Genomic DNA, 20000 nt, shown 5'->3' on the forward strand with positions numbered 1-20000 from the left:
TTGTGTATTTGTTCTCCTGACAGGGAGGAAGGGACAGAGAGGATCGGCTGCTTGTTGATGCTGTTTGTAAATGGTGCCGTGCAGGAGGCCCACTGGCTGGGAGGAGTAGGGAGGAGGGAGGAGTAGCGTGAGAGAAGGTAGAGAAGGAGCCGGACCACCGATGGACCGGACGGACAGCACCAAGGCATACGGCCAGGCGGAGGGCAAAGGCGTGGGCATGGCTGCCAAGAGGGGCAAGGCGGGGGTGCCCCAGAGCGCCCAGAGAGGGGAGCTGAAGGTGTACCGGGCGGGCAGCTCTGAGGGGAGACTCCCCGTCTCCTCCAACCTCCGCAAGCAGAGGTCCCTGACCAACCTGGCCGTGCTCACCGACGCCGAGAAGAAGATGCACCTCTACGAGCCCAAGTGGTGTGATGACATGGGCAAGCCCGGCGCGGGGAACCTGAAGATGGGCAAGCCTCGGCCGGCCGGGGGGGGCGGCGGTGGGGGGGGGGCCGGGGGAGGAGGTGGAGGCGCCCTGCTCTCACGCAACCTCTCCAGATCGGAGCACTCCCTCTTCCAGGGGAAGCCCAAGCCCTTCAGCCCGCTGGCGGGGCCCTCCGCCCTGGGGAAGCAGAGCCGGATCCCCCGTGGGCCCTACGCTGAGGTCAAGCCCCTGAGCAAGGCCCCGGAGGACGGCAAGTCTGACGACGAGATCCTCTCCAGCAAGGCCAAGGCCGGAGGCAGGAAGCCGGGGGCGGGGGGGCCCAGCGAGGCCGGGGCCAAGGGCCAGGGCCCGGGGGAGGAGGGGGGGGACAAGGCCTTCCTCAAGGTGGACCCGGAGCTGGTGGTGACGGTGCTGGGGGACCTGGAACAGCTGCTGTTCAGCCAGATGTTGGGTGAGTAGAGGCCCCTCCTGTCTGTGTTGGATGGAGTGTTGTATTGCTTCTCTCCAAAGCCTGTAGCTTTACTTTGTGAGGTGGGAGGTGGGTGCGAGGGGGATGGCGGGGGTCTCCACTCCTCTACCCACCAAGACCACCTGGGTGACCAGGACCACCCATTCCTCAGCCTGCAGAGTGTTGCTACTCACTACTGTTGCTTCACACAATCTAACCCTAACTCAGCCTAACCCCAACCCTGCCTAACCTTAACTCAGCCTAACCCTAACCCAGCCTAACCCCAACCCTGCCTAACCTTAACTCAGCCTAACCCTAACACAGCCTAACCCTAACCCAGCAAGTCTAATCCAGCCTAACCCTAACCAGCCAGTCTAACCCATCCTAACCCTAACCTTGCCTAACCCTAACCCAACCAGTCCAACCCAGCCTAACCCAGGCTCTGTCTCTGTCTCTGGTCCTGCATCCATTCAGAGCCAACCTGTTTGGTGTGTATGTGTCTCTGGGTGTTCAGATCTCTGGTGTGTTTGGTGTGTATGTGTCTCTGGGTGTTCAGATCTCTGGTGTGTTTGGTGTGTATGTGTCTCTGGGTGTTCAGATCTCTCGTGTGTTTGGTGTGTATGTGTCTGGGTGTTCTGTTTGGTGTGTTTGGTGTGTATGTGTCTGGGTGTTCAGATCTCTCGTGTGTTTGGTGTGTATGTGTCTCTGGGTGTTCAGATCTCTGGTGTGTTTGGTGTGTATGTGTCTCTGGGTGTTCTGTTTGGTGTGTTTGGTGTGTATGTGTCTGGGTGTTCAGATCTCTGGTGTGTTTGGTGTGTATGTGTCTGGGTGTTCAGATCTCGTGTGTTTGGTGTGTATGTGTCTCTGGGTGTTCTGTTTGGTGTGTTTGGTGTGTATGTGTCTGGGTGTTCAGATCTCGTGTGTTTGCTAGCTTCATCCTGAAGGTGCGCTGGCAGGGCTCATTAAAGCGGTACCTTCAGATGGTTGTCGTCAAGGTGATTGGAACGGTGATTGAGGAAGGATGTACACAGGATTAGTCTGTTACGACGATGGAGGATATCAGTCTTAGTAGCGTTCCCTGATGCGTTTGGTGTGTTGCATCGTGTCCCTGCTGGTCTCTGACAGCGAGCTGGGAGGCATGGCGTCACTGATAGTGGAGATAGAGAAGCTGCTGGTCTCCTGTAACGCTGCTGTTTGATCCCTGAGGCCGGTTACTGGAACACTGAGCCCTTCTGCAGCTCCACTCTGCTCTGCTGCAGTGAGTCTTCCTGCATCGTTTGGTCATGTCTGTGTCCTGTATGACCCATGCAGCGATAGCTAGGAATGGTTCCAGAATATAATAAACCAGCCATATTGAATTCATTTTCAGCGCACAGTGAGAGACACATTTAGCCTCCTCCTCCTCCTCCTCCTCCTCCTCCCAGCCCCATTCATCCGTGCCACGGACAGATGGTGTTCATTGTCTGCTGTGGGAAAGAACATGGCCAAGACTGAAAACTCTCTGGAGGTGTGAGGAGGTGTGAGGAGGTGCATCAGTACCTGTCTCTCTGGAGGTGTGAGGAGGTGTGAGGAGGTGCATCAGTACCTGTCTCTCTGGAGGTGTGAGGAGGTGTGAGGAGGTGCATCAGTACCTGTCTCTCTGGAGGTGTGAGGAGGTGTGAGGAGGTGCATCAGTACCTGTCTCTCTGGAGGTGTGAGGAGGTGTGAGGAGGTGTGAGGAGCTGTGAGGAGGTGTGAGGAGGTGTGAGGAGGTGTGAGGAGCTGTGAGGAGCTGCGAGGAGGTGTGAGGAGGTGCATCAGTACCTCTCTGGAGGTGTGAGGAGGTGTGAGGAGGTGCATCAGTACCTGTCTCTCTGGAGGTGTGAGGAGGTGTGAGGAGGTGTGAGGAGGTGTGAGGAGCTGTGAGGAGGTGTGAGGAGCTGTGAGGAGCTGCGAGGAGGTGTGAGGAGGTGCATCAGTACCTCTCTGGAGGTGTGAGGAGGTGTGAGGAGGTGCATCAGTACCTGTCTCTCTGGAGGTGTGAGGAGGTGTGAGGAGGTGTGAGGAGGTGTGAGGAGGTGTGAGGAGCTGTGAGGAGGTGTGAGGAGCTGTGAGGAGCTGCGAGGAGGTGTGAGGAGGTGCATCAGTACCTCTCTGGAGGTGTGAGGAGGTGTGAGGAGGTGCATCAGTACCTGTCTCTCTGGAGGTGTGAGGAGGTGTGAGGAGGTGAATCAATAGAACAAGCTCTTTGTTTACTGAGGCTCAGGATATAATGAACTATTCTATGACTGAATATATCTCTCCTTTATGCGTACAATACCATTTTAATCCAGGTTTTAAACTGAATATGATTTTTTCATGGGATTGCCCTCTGTAAAATCCCTTTATGAGCAGTGAGGTGTGCATCTCATTATGTCAAACGGGTGCCTTTGTGCCTTGAGGACTGGTGTTGGTCTGAAACAGTGACAGATCCTTCATGTTGGATACAGACACTCAGACCTTGTTTTTCCTGACTGTCATACATTGAGCTCAAAAGTCTCTAAACATCAGCTGCAGAATCTGTGACCTCATTTTCAATTGTGTCCAACCCCTGGTCGTATTAAATTGGCAATTTCGAGTCCAAGCCTTTCACAATTGTTTTGTAGGAAGCTCATTTTGGGCTCCGTTTTCCTCAGGCTCTTGAAAGGGTCAATGCTTTTCTGGTCCGATGTAACAAAAACATGTTGCCACGGCAATTGAGGTTCAGACTGGATGGTTTATGATTGGACCTTGTGCTTCTATAACTGGATCTGAGGCAAACACACACGCACACACACACACACACACACACACACACACACACACACACACACACACACACACACACAGACACACAGACACACGCACACGCACACGCACAGGCACAGGCACACACACACACACACACACACACACACACACACACACACACACACACACACAGGCACAGGCACAGGCACACACAGGCACACAGAGGCACACAGAGGCACACAGACAGACACACACACACACACACACACACACACACACACACACACACACACACAGACTCAAACAAGGCAGCTCCATCTCCAACCCTGTGGTCTTTGGGTCACTGCTAGCCAGCTTTCAGGCTGTGTTCCTGCTGTGTTGTTACAGCGATCACATGACGTACTGTCAGCGATCACATGATGTGCAGTAAGCATATCCTATTGGTTGATTGATAGCCAGTGATATTCTGAACATGCCACTGTCATGGTGGTGTCACATGGGTCAGTGGGTGTCCAGTCCTCCCTCTTCATGGACACATTTACACTAATTCATCAAGCCTCACTCTCTCCTCACACTTACAACCAAGGAAACAAGGCCAGGAAACAAGGCCAGGAAACAAGGCCAGGAAACAAGGCCAGGAAACAAGACCAGTAAACAAGGCCAGGAAACAAAGCCAGGATACAAGGCCAGGAAACAAGGCCAGGAAACAAGACCAGGAAACAAGACCAGTAAACAAGACCAGTAAACAAGGCCAGGAAACAAGACCAGTAAACAAGGCCAGTAAACCACTGTAGACAACATCACTGCCTGTACACTGACAGCAGGGACTGCAGAATTACAGAGGAGGGACTAGAAATGCTTTTTCTTTTTTTTAAATGTGGGTTTTTAGGGCATTTCTGCTTTATTGGGATAGAGACAGTAGAGGTCAACAGGAAGGATGGGAGAGAGAGAGAGAGGAGGGATGACATGCAAGACAGGTCGAGGGTCGGAATCGAACCAGGAACCTTGTGATGATGTGGTACGCCACTAAGTGCCCCCGAAACACACATTTACTGAGATAGTCTTTGGAGCTTAATTAAAACAACGTTTAATTATGTTGCGTTTAATTGTAAAGCAAGATCATAAACATTCAACAGCTAAGGCAGCATGGTGAGGGTTACGGGATGTGTTTCTGACTGGATATGCTTCTGCTTTGACTACTTTAAGTTTCCTAATCTATGGAAATGTCATGAATTACATAAAAGAGGAATTCCTGCTTAGAACATCTGTTTGATAAATTATTTACCATTTTAGATGATTATCTCCATTGGGACATTGCAAAGAGTGAGCAGATTTGTTTTTATGAATGGGATAATATCCAGAAAAGCACCAGGCAGAACTCATGAACATAGAGAAGCAGAGACTGCAGTCTCCCTCAGCAGTGTAGACCTACCCAGGACCTACCCAGGACCTACCCAGGACCTACCCAGGACTTACTTACCCAGGACCTACCCAGGACCTACCCAGGACCTACCCAGGACTTACCCAGGACCTACCCAGGACCTACCCAGGACCTACCCAGGACCTACCCAGGACTTACCCAGGACCTACCCAGGACCTACCCAGGACCTACCCAGGACTTACCCAGGACCTACCCAGGACCTACCCAGGACTTACCCAGGACCTACCCAGGACCTACCCAGGACCTACCCAGGACCTACCCAGGACCTACCCAGGACAACACACACATCATCTCTCTTCCTGTGGTGCTAGGAAACACAAATAACAATACTTACTGTCCTCACACACAATCTAAATGACTCTCACACAAATGTTTACCAAAGGGCGGCTCCACCCAAAGGACAACAAACTGTGTACAGCCCAGTACAGCCCAGTACAGCCCAGCCCAGCCCAGTACAGCCGAGCCCAGCCCAGCCCAGTACAGCCCAGCCCAGTACAGCCGAGCCCAGCCCAGCCCAGTACAGCCCAGCCCAGTACAGCCCAGTACAGCCCAGTACAGCCCAGTACAGCCCAGCCCAGCCCAGTACAGCCCAGCCCAGTACAGCCCAGTACAGCCCAGTACAGCTCAGTACAGCTCAGTACAGCCCAGCCCAGTACAGCCCAGTACAGCCCAGTACAGCCCAGTGCATCCCCCTCCTCATTATTGAACTACTGGGCCATCCTTTTCCTGAGTCCACTTCCTCTCAGTGAAAGCCGATCACATGGTACGGCACAATGGACTTCCTGATTTGTGACTATTTATTCATGGGGGTTCATGGTGCATTCAGCTGCATAATGCAATGTTTCTTTTGTACAACACAGTGGTCATTACAGCAGCAGTGAAAGGACTGTTTTGATTCCTTCGTATAGAGAGTCTATTTGTGCGACATCCTGTGACTTCATTGGTGGTGGTCCTCCTCCGCATGCCATAGTAGCCTGATGAGTTAAATTAGGACAGCTAGTTAGCGTAACGTGACATCAGCCGCCCTCCAGCCCACAGGAACAGAGAAGCCTGTCTCATCATGAGACCACGCTGGAGATACACATTTAACTGCTTTTCTCTCAACACACACTGGCCTCTATTGTCTGGAACCGGCAGCGGGAATGGGAAAAGAACTTCATGAGAGAGAGGGAAAAAAAAATCATCCAGAATCAACTTCCTGAGAAACTTGGAGGAAGGGACATACCGTAGGGCGGGAGGCTGGGGAGGAAGGGCGGGAGGCTGGGGAGGAAGGGCAGGAGGCTGGGGAGGAAGGGCAGGAGGCTGGGGAGGAAGGGCAGGAGGCTGGGGAGGAAGGGCGGGAGGCTGGGGAGGAAGGGCGGGAGGCTGGGGAGGAAGGGCGGGAGGCTGGGGAGGAAGGGTGGGAGGCTGGGGAGGAAGGGCGGGAGGCTGGGGAGGAAGGGTGGGAGGCTGGGGAGGAAGGGCGGGAGGCTGGGGAGGAGGCTGGGCAGGAGGCTGGGGAGGAAGGGCAGGAGGCTGGGGAGGAAGGGCAGGAGGCTGGGGAGGCAGGGCGGGAGGCTGGGGAGGAAGGGACGTACCGTATGCACACCGTAATGGGAGGCGGAAAACTGATTGATGAGAATATAGCGATGGGAAATGGAATCCAACCCATTTCATAAAAAGGCTGATTGGGAATATTCCTCCGAGAAGTTCTGTCCGTAAGGAGAGGCAGGGCAGGAGGCTGGGGAGGAAGGGCGGAAGGGCAGGAGGCTGGGGAGGAAGGGCAGGAGGCTGGGGAGGCAGGGCGGGAGGCAGGGAGGAAGGGCAGGAGGCTGGGGAGGCAGGGAGGAAGGCTGGGGAGGAAGGGCGGGAGGCTGGGGAGGAAGGGCAGGAGGCTGGGGAGGAAGGGCAGGAGGCTGGGGAGGAAGGGCGGGAGGCTGGGGAGGAAGGGCGGGAGGCTGGGGAGGAAGGGCGGGAGGCTGGGGAGGAAGGGCAGGAGGCTGGGGAGGAAGGGAGGCAGGGCGGGAGGCAGGGAGGAAGGGCAGGAGGCTGGGGAGGAAGGGCAGGAGGCTGGGGAGGAAGGGAGGAAGGCTGGGGAGGAAGGGAGGAAGGGCAGGAGGCTGGGGAGGAAGGGAGGAAGGGCAGGAGGCTGGGGAGTAACACATACTGTAGGGTTAGGGTTAGGGTTAGGGTCAGGGTTAGGGTCAGGGTCAGGGTTAGGGTTAGCAGCGATGGTACTCACCTCTATAGAAGAACAGTAACACATACTGTAGGTAGCCTACATCGTCACCTGGAGAAGGTTAACTCATCTGGATCTGCGGTCATGGACGAGAACTCTCCCTTGTAGTCTTACCGTGGCCTACAGTGTGTGATCAGAGAGGGGTCAGAACCCAGGTCCTCCGTGTGGAAGACAGAGCGTGAGTGATGTGTGTCTCTCTCATCACCTCTGTTAAACCTCCAGCAGCACGTATATGGAGTGAAGTGGTTCAGGCCAGCACATTATCATCATCAAAGTTCTTCTGAGGGCAGAACGAATCCGATTGATTCACTACTTTAGAAAGGGTCTGATTGGTTTACTACTTAAGAAAGAATTTGATTGGTTTACTATTTTTGAAAGAGTCTGATTGGTTTACTACTTTAGAAAGAGTTTGATCGGTTTACTATTTTTGAAAGACTTTGATTGGTTTGCTTCTTTAGAAAGGGGCTGATTCTGCATTCAGAATTCTGGCCCATGGCTCTCTAGATGACTGAGGACAACAGACTATATTAAAGATGAAAGAGATGAAAACACTCAAGAGATTAAAGTTTTATTTCTCAAGGGATTTTTTGAAGTATGAGTTTTCAATCTGCTCTCAGATCTTGTGAAATGGGTTAGGGTAGACTGATATATCACCACCTCCACCACCACCACCACCAACACCTCCACCACCACCATCACCATCATAAAGTTTTAATTGAGGACCTCTTTGTTGAAACATATGTTTGTTTTTCCTGATTGTGTTTTATAATGTTGTAATTTTGTATTTGTATGACGTACGGTTGTAAACTGTGTGTATGCAGGGCGTGTGTGTGTGTGTGTGTGTGTGTGTGTGTGTGTGTGTGTGTGTGTGTGTATGCAGGGCTCCCTTGTAAAAGAGACCTTGGTCTCAATGGGACTGCTAAAATAAAGGTCAAATACAATATATATCCTTTGGGGTGTTTTCCCGGTTGGAGCCAAGCCGAGGGTGTAGGAGGAGGATGGACGGTCCTTTCACTGCCCTCCTCACTGTAAACAAGCCGAGGGTGTAGGAGGAGGATGGACGGTCCTTTCACTGCCCTCCTCACTGTAAACAGACACACATCTATTGACTGCCCAGTAAAGAGAGACACATGGGTTCCAAACTGCCAAATCAGTCTAGATTAACCAATCAATACACACTGAACCTGTCTGAGTAGATTAACGTCCAGATGGGTAATACTGTATCTGAAAACCAGGAAAACGTCAGACCATTGGATCTATGGTACAGAATGCAAACTCACTGTCCAGACTAGCGTGGTGTAGGGTACGGTAACATGCTAGCAGCCCTGCTGCTGTTCCTGATCCAACCCAGCCTCCTGCTGCTGTTCCTGATCCAACTCAGCCTCCTGGTGCTGTTCCTGATCCAACCCAGCCTCCTGCTGCTGTTCCTGATCCAACTCAGCCTCCTGGTGCTGTTCCTGATCCAACCCAGCCTCCTGCTGCTGTTCCTGATCCAACCCAGCCTCCTGGTGCTGTTCCTGATCCAACCCAGTCTCCTGGTGCTGTTCCTGATCCAACCCAGTCTCCTGGTGCTGTTCCTGATCCAACCCAGCCTCCTGCTGCTGTTCCTGATCCAACCCAGTCTCCTGCTGCTGTTCCTGATCCAACCCAGCCTCCTGCTGCTGTTCCTGATCCAACCCAGCCTCCTGGTGCTGTTCCTGATCCAACCCAGTCTCCTGGTGCTGTTCCTGATCCAACCCAGTCTCCTGGTGCTGTTCCTGATCCAACCCAGTCTCCTGGTGCTGTTCCTGATCCAACCCAGCCTCCTGGTGCTGTTCCTGATCCAACCCAGCCTCCTGGTGCTGTTCCTGATCCAACCCAGCCTCCTGGTGCTGTTCCTGATCCAACCCAGTCTCCAAATGATTACGTTCTGGGGAAACATTTCTGCAAACCAAAGAATAAAATCTGTGCTATACTGGCAGCTAAATATGGAAATCAACCATCTGAACGTTGCTGGTTCGAATCACGCTGTGGACACTATTTTTTCTTTATGCCTTCCCCTGACAACTTACCCTAAACTTGACCACTCAAAGTTACGCAAGGCATAATTCATGTAACTCTTGCGCAACATATCTTAAGTTGTTGACGTATCTTACGTCAAAACAGGTGGTTAAACACTGGTATTACGATCCCCCAGATCGTCTTTCCAGGTTTGCAGAAACGATCCCCCAGAACATAATCATTTGGAGTCGGCAGTCTTTCCTCTCAGATCTGCTTCTGCATTCTGAGAGGGAACCCTCCTCTTCTCTCTCACACATCACTGCAACGCAGCGCACCAGGGACCTGTCCGTCACAGGGACCTGTCTGTCACTGGGCCGCAGCCTGGATGGCCGAAGCAGATGTGGAGGGACATGACTGTTATATATGTTCTACCCTATTACGTGTGTTTTATATCATTCCTCATTCCATTTCATGTATTACAATGAGCCCGTTCTCCGATTTCTACCTCCACCAGCCTCTCCTGGGCCCTCCGGTTTCAGGGTACACTGTATGAACGTTGCTCGTCTCCCCGACAACGACACAGATGGTGTTGTTATTGTTGTTGCCATGTTGCTTTATGATAAACAGTGTAGATGACATTGTTATTGTGGGTCCAGAGAGGGAGTGAGGGTGCTGGAAGTGACTGATGACCTTCTTAATGGTTATGAATTGAAATGAGGAAGAGAATATGTCCCGATGATCAATTGATCAGTAAATCAAACTTCCAGCTCTGACAGATAAGACCAGGAGATAGATGACTGTCCTCTCGTCAATCACTTCCATCATATGTCTCATAGTAGAGTACAGATAGTAGAGTACAGATAGTAGAGTACAGATAGTAGAGGACAGATAGTAGAGGACAGATAGTAGAGTACAGATAGTAGAGGACAGATAGTAGAGTACAGATAGTAGAGTACAGATAGTAGAGGACAGATAGTAGAGGACAGCATGAGGCTGAGTCAAGGATACAGAGATAAATACTCTCCAACTCAGCTCCAGTATTATACTGTATTACACCTTACATTATACTATTGTATGAGTATTATAGTTCCAGTTCCAGTAGAGTATTGTAGTTATAGTTATAGTAGGGTATTGTAGTTATAGTTATAGTAGGGTTTTGTAGTTATAGTTACAGTAGGGTATTGTAGTTATAGTTATAGTAGGGCATTGTAGTTATAGTAGAGTATTGTAGTTATAGTAGGGTATTGTAGTTATAGTTACAGTAGAGTATTGTAGTTATAGTTACAGTAGGGTATTGTAGTTATAGTTACAGTAGAGTATTGTAGTTATAGTTACAGTAGAGTATTGTAGTTATAGTACATTACATGTGATAGTGTATGTTATGAATGATAGGTATAAAAGGATCATTGAATGACGTCTCGGTCCGCATGGTCGTGAGTTCCAGCTGGACGGTCCACTGACGCTCTGTCAGTGTCTGCTGGACGGGTCCTGCAGCTTCTCATGGTTCTGGTCACACTGAGCAGGATAATTCCATCAGGGGCGTTGTGCTGAACTTAGCTTCTACAACAGCTCTTAGCTTACATTAGCAGTGCTCAAAACGATACATTACATGAAATCAGGATATATACATATTATATATATATATCCCCAAGCTGTGAGGAGGTGTTAGAGGTTGTGTATTCTTTAATACAGTGCTCTCATTTCCAGCTGGTACACGTCAGGCTGAAGCACCTCAGAGCGACACATTATCTGAGGCCTTTCCTTCCGTCTTGATTCTCCATCAACGCTGCCAATTAATATCATACAGATGATGCTCCTCACTCCTCACCTGGTGTTTCCTGTCCTGCTGACGCCTCTCCTCTCCTCCATCACCTCCCTCTCCTCTCCTCCATCACCTCCCTCTCCTCTCCTCCATCACCTCCCTCTCCTCCCTCTCCTCCCCTCCCTCTCCTCTCCTCCATCACCTCCCTCTCCTCCCTCTCCTCCCCTCCCTCTCCTCTCCTCCATCACCTCCCTCTCCTCCCTCTCCTCTCCTCCATCACCTCCCTCTCCTCTCCTCCATAACCTCCCTCTCCTCTCCTCCATCACCTCCCTCTCCTCCCTCTCCTCCCCTCCCTCTCCTCTCCTCCATCACCTCCCTCTCCTCCCTCTCCTCCCCTCCCTCTCCTCTCCTCCATCACCTCCCTCTCCTCCCTCTCCTCCCCTCCCTCTCCTCTCCTCCATCACCTCCCTCTCCTCCCTCTCCTCTCCTCCCCTCCCTCTCCTCTCCTCCATCACCTCCCTCTCCTCTCCTCCATCACCTCCCTCTCCTCTCCTCCATCACCTCCCTCTCCTCCCTCTCCTCCCCTCCCTCTCCTCTCCTCCATCACCTCCCTCTCCTCCCTCTCCTCTCCTCCCTCTCCTCCCTCTCATCTCCTCCCTCACCTCCCCCATCTCTGTCTCAGAGGAGGCCAATCTCTCACTGCAACAAATGACTCTTCATGGTTAATGGCACCAGGGTATCGATCAGGAATCACGTGTGTGTGTGTGTGTGTGTGTGTAATCTCACTCATGCGTGCCTGTGCATAAGTCTGTGTGTATTTGACTGTGCCTTGATTTGAGATGATGCGTTACATGCTACATGCTACATGCTATGTACTGTACAGAGTAGACACAAGGGCATGGAAGATCTCCTGTTGGTCTCATAGTGTGTATAGAATGTCAGCTGCACCCCCCCGGTGGGCCAGCTCAGTTCCAGCAGCCATTACTATTCCACAGCCAGGAACGTACCATGTCGGGGGGGGGGGGGGGTTGAACAGGGTTGCCATGGTGAGCGATCCCTGGGAGTCACATGTGTCTGCCTAATGATGTGAAACCACCAAACACCTGTCAAACACTCAGTCCACACACACACAGACACACACAGACACACACACACACACACACACACACACACTCAGTCGACACACACACACTGTCCACATACACACACACACACACACACACACACACACACACACACACACACACACACACACACACACACACACAGTGCTATTGATTCTATAGTACAGTATATTTAGTATATTTAACAACACAACCAACCAGTTGCTATATTTGCAACTATCTTCAGACATCTGTTGTCTATTGAGACATTCATGAGTCACAGTTAAATGCTGCTTTTCTTCTAAACAAAATGGTGCTAATGAATTGAGATCATATATTTATTGTGAATAAAGAAAAGCAGTGTGTTGATCTATTATTGACCATAGTGAATGATCTATTATTACTGTCTGACCATAGTGAATGATCTATTATTACTGTCTGACCATAGTGAATGATCTATTATTACTGTCTGACCATAGTGAATGATCTATTACTACTGTCTGACCATAGTGAATGATCTATTACTACTGTCTGACCATAGTGAATGATCTATTACTACTGTCTGACCATAGTGAATGATGTCCTTGCAGACCCAGAGTCACAGAGAAAACGCACGGTCCAGAACGTCCTCGACCTCCGCCAGAACCTGGAAGATACCATGTCTAGTCTACGGGGGGCACAGCTCAGCCATGGGTGAGTCCACGTACACAGATCGTACCATCATTCACGCTTCAGTTTCATTGTTTCATTTTGATCACAGGTAATAATTAAATTGTTGCGCTATTTGATTAGAGTTACTGTATCTGGCGCCTTTCCATTAGGTGTTCAAAGCTCTATACATGGTCCTGTATGAGATACTAACCCTGACCCACGGTCCTGTATGAGATACTAACCCTGACCCATTGGACTGTATGAGATACTAACCCTGACCCATTGGACTGTATGAGATACTAACCCTGACCCACGGTCCTGTATGAGATACTAACCCTGACCCATTGGACTGTATGAGATACTAACCCTGACCCATTGGACTGTATGAGATACTAACCCTGACCCACGGTCCTGTATGAGATACTAACCCTGACCCACGGTCCTGTATGAGATACTAACCCTGACCCATTGGACTGTATGAGATACTAACCCTGACCCATTGGACTGTATGAGATACTAACCCTGACCCATTGGACTGTATGAGATACTAACCCTGACCCACGGTCCTGTATGAGATACTAACCCTGACCCACGGTCCTGTATGAGATACTAACCCTGACCCACGGTCCTGTATGAGATACTAACCCTGACCCACGGTCCTGTATGAGACACTAACCCTGACCCACGGTCCTGTATGAGATACTAACCCTGACCCACGGTCCTGTATGAGATACTAACCCTGACCCACGGTCCTGTATGAGATACTAACCCTGACCCATTGGACTGTATGAGATACTAACCCTGACCCATTGGACTGTATGAGATACTAACCCTGACCCACGGTCCTGTATGAGATACTAACCCTGACCCACGGTCCTGTATGAGATACTAACCCTGACCCACGGTCCTGTATGAGATACTAACCCTGACCCATTGGACTGTATGAGATACTAACCCTGACCCATTGGACTGTATGAGATACTAACCCTGACCCACGGTCCTGTATGAGATACTAACCCTGACCCATTGGACTGTATGAGATACTAACCCTGACCCATTGGACTGTATGAGATACTAACCCTGACCCACGGTCCTGTATGAGATACTAACCCTGACCCACGGTCCTGTATGAGATACTAACCCTGACCCATTGGACTGTATGAGATACTAACCCTGACCCATTGGACTGTATGAGATACTAACCCTGACCCATTGGACTGTATGAGATACTAACCCTGACCCACGGTCCTGTATGAGATACTAACCCTGACCCACGGTCCTGTATGAGATACTAACCCTGACCCACGGTCCTGTATGAGATACTAACCCTGACCCATTGGACTGTATGAGGTGAAAGTAAATATGTTTTCAAACCTAGAAGTAAGCCATGGCTTTGTTCCAGAGATGTAATGTACTGTACTGCCCTCATACACTGGTGAAACACGATACATGGATCGATATATCCAGTAAATACAATGCTGTGTAAACTACCCTCCCGGAGCCCGGCCCGCTTGGAGAGCTGCCACCGGGTCAACATCTGCCTTCCATCCCTCTCAAACAGCCCTTCGCTGTTTCACAGCCCTGACTTCATCCTGGGCATCCCTCTCCCAAGCATGTTGCTGCTTTCAGACCATCTGCATTATGATTCATGATAAGATATAGGTTATTACAAAAGACACCAGGGCTTAGCTTTGTGCCGGAGGGATATTGTCGAAGCAACTTAAAAGGCTGACATCTTTCAAGAACAAAAGAGTAATTATGCATTCAAGGCATGTAGAATTCTGAACATTTTTGTCTGTGTTCTCTCTTGAACCAGCGAGGATGTGATGATCATAACAACGACCGGGTTAGTCTTTGATGTATGTTTCTGCTGCTGTGTCCTTGAGGACTTCCCCCCTGAGATAAGCTCTGCGTTTCCATAGCCTGCCTGGTTCTGCTCTGCAGACCCACAGATAGCCTGGTTCTGCTCTGCAGACCCACAGATAGCCTGGTTCTGCTCTGCAGACCCACAGATAGCCTGGTTCTGCTCTGCAGACCCACAGATAGCCTGCCTGGTTCTGCTCTGCAGACCCACAGATAGCCTGCCTGGTTCTGGAGACAGACTGACAGATATCCCAGTACCTAACGGAGCTCTGCCACTCTGACCTTGGCCACCGGGCCTCTCCCCTGCCTCTGTCTACCAGAGCAGACTGGACCAACACGTGGCTGCATCAGAGCTAGCAATGACATCAGATACCTCCCTTTCTCTAGCATTGTGACAGCTTTTGGCAAGTTTTACTTGCGATGACTGTGATGTAGAGTTGATTCACTTACATCAGACTAATGTACTTCCTGTAAGTGGCTCTGGGTAAGAGCGTGTGCTAAATGACTAACATGGAAATCTAAATATCTGAAACCATCACAGAGCGCAGAGTCGGTTTTTAATTGCCTACCAAACTTCTATTATGACACGTGTCATATTCATCTCTCCCTGTCATAATAAATCCTGAGCTAATTACATATCTTCTAGCAGTGTTTAATATACTACTCATACAGTCTGCTCACAGGATTCACTCTTAATGAAAGTGAACAAGATACATAACACTCTTGAGGTGCACTATGCAATGATTCATGGTGCCAGTGAGGCTTTGTGGGCGCCTGCAGCCTTCCTGAGGCTCTAGCAGACACTTGACTTCCCTATTGATGAATTATCCATCTAGAGGAGATAAAAATACCCACATGGTCACACAGGCCTTTCATTATTCATGTGGGCGGTTGGTTGGTGCAGCTGGTTATGTAACCGCTCGACTCAGCAGAAGGTCCTCTCCATAGGGAGACTGTTACAAAACCTGACCCACTTCAACATCACACCACACAGAACTTTCTCCAAACTCAGCGATGTGACTGACCACCGATGTTGAATTTCCCCAAACATTTTTTTGAAAGGTTATTGAGGCAGTCCCACTGTCATAGGTTTCAGTTTTATTGGATAGAGAGAGTGGAGAAAGACAGGAAAATAAGGAGGAGAGGGTATGTCAGCAGGCCACGGGCCAGATTCACACCCATGCCAACATGGGCATATGTGTGCACTGTAGGACGTGGTGCTAGACCACTTGACCACCCCAGGCCATGGTGCTAGACCACTGGACCACCCCAGGTCACTGAATTTCCAAATTGATAACATTTGGTTATGGTTATGGTTATGGTTAAGGTTAAGGGTTTGGTTATGGTTAGGGTTAGGGTTAGGGTTAAGGGTTTGGTTACGGTTATGGTCAGTTTTAGGTGTTGACCTAGTCGGTCTGTCAATGGGATGCTGGTCAGAAAAGTCCCTTTAGTGTCTCTAATATGACACAGTCTGTCACACGCTGTTCCTGTTGTCACCTGCGTGTGTCAGGGCCTCAGGTGTGGATGGCAGCTGCTGAAGGTTGTGGACGGGGGGAAGAGCAGGGAGAGGAGGAGGGAGAGGAGGAGGAGGAGGAGGAGGAGGAGGAGGGAGGTACAACGAAGAGTTCTGAGATGCCACACGTCTCTGGTCGCTGGGGGCTGAGAGCCAACTGGATCTGGGTCAGCAGAGACTCAGTGTCACTACGGATCTCTCTGAAGGCTCGCTGACAGGGAGAGAAAGTAGTTTCTTTCTTTCTGTCTTACTTTTTCCCCCTCCATTTCTCCCTCATTTCTGTCTCCCCTCCAGTTCTGTGATGTCATCAGTAACGCTGTCTGTCTATCTGTCTGTCTGTCTGTCTGTCTGTCTGTCTGTCTGTCTGTCTGTCTGTCTGTCTATCTGTCAGATGCCTGGACGGTAACGTGGGTTATGATAGTGATGACACCAACGTCCGCAGCATGTCCAGCCTGTCCAATCGTTCCTCTCCTCTCTCCTGGCGCCATGGTCAATCCAGCCCCCGCATGCAGGCGGGCGACGCCCCCTCCTCCACGGGCGGGGGCGGGGGGGGGTACCCAGGGGGCGGGGGCAAGGCTGTCCCCCCCTACACGGCCCACACCATGCCCAGCCGCCTCGGCCACGGCTCCCGCATCCAGCTCATCGAGGGATTGGACGACGTGGACGACGCTGACCTCAAGTCTGGTTACCTTAGCGACAGCGACCTTCTGGGCAAGAGCCTGCCGGAGGATGACGATGACAACCTGGCCAATGGGTGAGTCTGTAGTTAACCAGCCTGCCCAATGGGTGAGTCTGTAGTTTACCAACCTGGTCAATGGGTGAGTCTGTAGTTTACCAACCTGGCCAATGGGTGAGTCTATAGCTAACCAGCCTGGCCAATGGGTGAGTCTGTAGCTAATGGGCCTGGCCAATGGGTGAGTCTGTAGCTACAGCCTGGTCAATGGGTGAGTCTATAGCTAACCAGCCTGGCCAATGGGTGAGAGGCTACAGCAGCCTGGCCAATGGGTGAGTCTATAGCTAGACAGCCTGGCTGGCTTTGAACTCTCTGTTTCCATGACAATGTAGCATGTAGCATGTCCTATCCATAATACATGTAGCAGGTATGGTGTCTGTTTGACCTCTCTGTGACTGGATGGAAACCAAGGGGGAGGCAGGGAGGGGGAGGCAGGGAGGGGAGGGGGGGCTGGGAGGGAGGGAGGCAGGCAGGGAGGGAGAGACAGGGAGGGGAAGGGGGGCTGGGAGGGAGGGAGGCAGGCAGGGAGGGAGAGGCAGGGGGGAGGGAGAGGCAGGGAGGGGGAGGCTGGGAGGGATGGAGGCAGGCAGGGAGGGAGAGACAGGGGGGGATGGAGGTTGGGAGGGAGGGAGGGAGGGAGGGAGGGAGGGAGGGAGGGAGGCTGGGAGAGGCAGGGAGAGAGGCTGGGAGAGGCTGGGAGGGATGGCTGGAGGGAGGGAGGGAGGGAGGCTGGGAGAGGCAGTGAATCCAGGCCAGTTCTCTAGTGTGCTGTGAGCAGCCTTAACGCTGCTCCATATGGGGGATTTAGACTTATCATTGAGTCCTGACTGGCCTGCATAATCACACAGCCCCCAGTCACACTCTGCCCACCACTCCACAGGGTGAGAGGCAGGAAGAAGAGACGGAATACTGAGAGGAGGAGAGAGAGAGAGAGAGAGAGGAAGTTTCAGATGAGACATTAAACAGACCTACAGTACAGGAGGGGGAAAGGCAGGAAGCTGTGGAGATGTAGTTTGGAGATGAAAAAGATGAAAACCAGAGGGACAAAGAGGAAAGGAGTCTGAAGGGAGGTTAGGACACAGATCCCACAGGAACGCCCAGCAGATTACTGCTGACCAGTGGTCAGCTTGGACCCAGTCCACCACAGACCTACATCTGACTGTCTGTTCCAGCTCCCTGTCCAGACCGTTCTGGTCAGTCAAAGAGAAGGGAGAAGGGACTGCCATGTCAGTGTTTAGAGAGGGGACTGCCATGTCAGTGTTTAGAGAGGGGACTGCCATGTCAGTGTTTAGAGAGGGGACTGTCATGTCAGTGTTTAGAGAGGGGACTGTCATGTCAGTGTTTAGAGAGGGGACTGTCATGTCAGTGTTTAGGGAGGGGACTGCCATGTCGAGAAGGGAGAAGGGACTGTCATATAGAGAAGAAAATGTCCTTGATTCAGGAGCTGTGGTACAGTGTGGTAGTGGTTGTCAATCAAGGCGTAATCCTGCTCCCTGGAATACGGTAACATGGTGTGATAATCCAGGGCTTCAAACGACAGAGAGCGAACCTCCAGTCTCCTCAGATGTCTTTCATACTGTACTGCTGAATACATTTGCATGTTTTAGTATGATATGCCTGTTCCTTGTTGGCATCAATTCATTTCATGATAGAGCTACACTCACCCCCACCCCCACCCCCACACACCCCCACCCCCACCCCCACCCCCACACACCCCCACCCCCACACACACCCACCCCCACCCCCACCCCCACACACACCCACACACCCCCACCCCCACACACCCCCACCCCCACACACACCCACCCCCACCCCCACACACACCCACACACCTACACCCACACCCACACACCCACACACCCACACACACATACTGGTACAGACAGCTCAGCTCATTGAAAACAGATAATTTCTCCGAGCTCCTCCTGCGTCTCCATGGCAACGCGCCGGAGAGTGACTGTAGAGCCAGCCTTTTACCCACAATTCCTAATACTGTACCTCCTCCATTTGAAAAGAAGCCTTATTACAGTGTGAAGCATAAGGAGCGTTTGACTGCCTTTGTTAAACGAGGAGGTTAAAATAGGAGGTTAAAATAGGAGGTTAAAATGGAGAGTTTAAAATAGGAAGTTAAAATAGGAGGTTAAAATAGGAGGTTAAAATGGAGAGTTTAAAATAGGAAGTTAAAATAGGAGGTTAAAATAGGAGGTTAAAATGGAGAGTTTAAAATAGGAAGTTAAAATAGGAGGTTAAAATAGAGAGTGGACTGAAATGTGTCCACTAAAATGGCCGTACTGAACACATTACACTTTTGACAGTTTGAGTCGATGTGTCATTTCTGATCTAGAATGAGGCGCTGAACTCTGTGCTGAGCTGGTGTAGCGGTTGCAGGACTGCGTCGCTACATGTTGCAATACTGTATGTGTCAATCTACAGTAAATCACAAGCGCTTGGTGACCAAATGGTAGGCTAGTATGTAGCTAATCTCACATAGCTACACCTCCAGGGAAGCTAGGCTAGTATGTAGCTAATCTCACATAACTACACCTCCAGGGAAGCTAGGCTAGTATGTAGCTAATCTCACATAGCTACACCTCCAGGGAAGCTAGGCTAGTATGTAGCTAATCTCACATAGCTACACCTCTAGGGAAGCTAGGCTAGTATGTTAGCTACACCTCCAGGGAAGCTAGGCTAGGCTAGGCTAGTATGTTAGCCATACCTCCAGGGACCCTTGGCTATGTTTCACAGTTGTTTATTTTAGGGAGCCGAGGTTAGTATGTGTCTAGTATGTAGTATGTCCTAGCATGTAGCCTGTGTATCTCATCAGTCAGCAGGTCCCAGATCAGCTCCTCATCATTTAGAACTCTCTCTCAGAGGAACGCACGGCCTCCGGCTGCTAACCACGACGCCATCGTGTTATTTAGGTCTCCCTGCTCGTCTCACTGACATTTGAGTGACATTTAAATGTAGCGCAGAAGTGGCCAACATTTGCTGCTGCGTTGGTATGAAGTGTTTGTGCTTCCCAACGTGTCCTTGTCTGTTCTCACTGGAGGCCTCAGAAGGCTCTGTCATCGTCTACAATCCTTGCAGCTGAGATTATAATGGATTGTTGCCAAGTA

General features: G+C 50.9%; 1 protein-coding gene across 1 annotated transcript in view; it reads left to right on the forward strand.

Moving 5' to 3' along the window:
- Window positions 1-160: 160 nt before the first annotated feature.
- The window catches only part of LOC310803713 (neuron navigator 1-like), a gene marked incomplete at both ends in the record, with an annotated part of 43973 nt that continues 24133 nt past the window's right edge, over window positions 161-20000 (forward strand). The window contains 3 exons of the mRNA XM_083668567.1: window positions 161-875; window positions 12715-12817; window positions 16543-16905. Coding sequence (XP_083524693.1) covers window positions 161-875; window positions 12715-12817; window positions 16543-16905 — 1181 coding nt within the window. The remainder of the gene's footprint in view (window positions 876-12714; window positions 12818-16542; window positions 16906-20000) is intronic.

Source organism: Argentina silus (assembly GCF_951799395.1).
Source record: "Argentina silus genome assembly, chromosome: 4".
Classification (NCBI taxonomy): domain Eukaryota; kingdom Metazoa; phylum Chordata; class Actinopteri; order Argentiniformes; family Argentinidae; genus Argentina; species Argentina silus.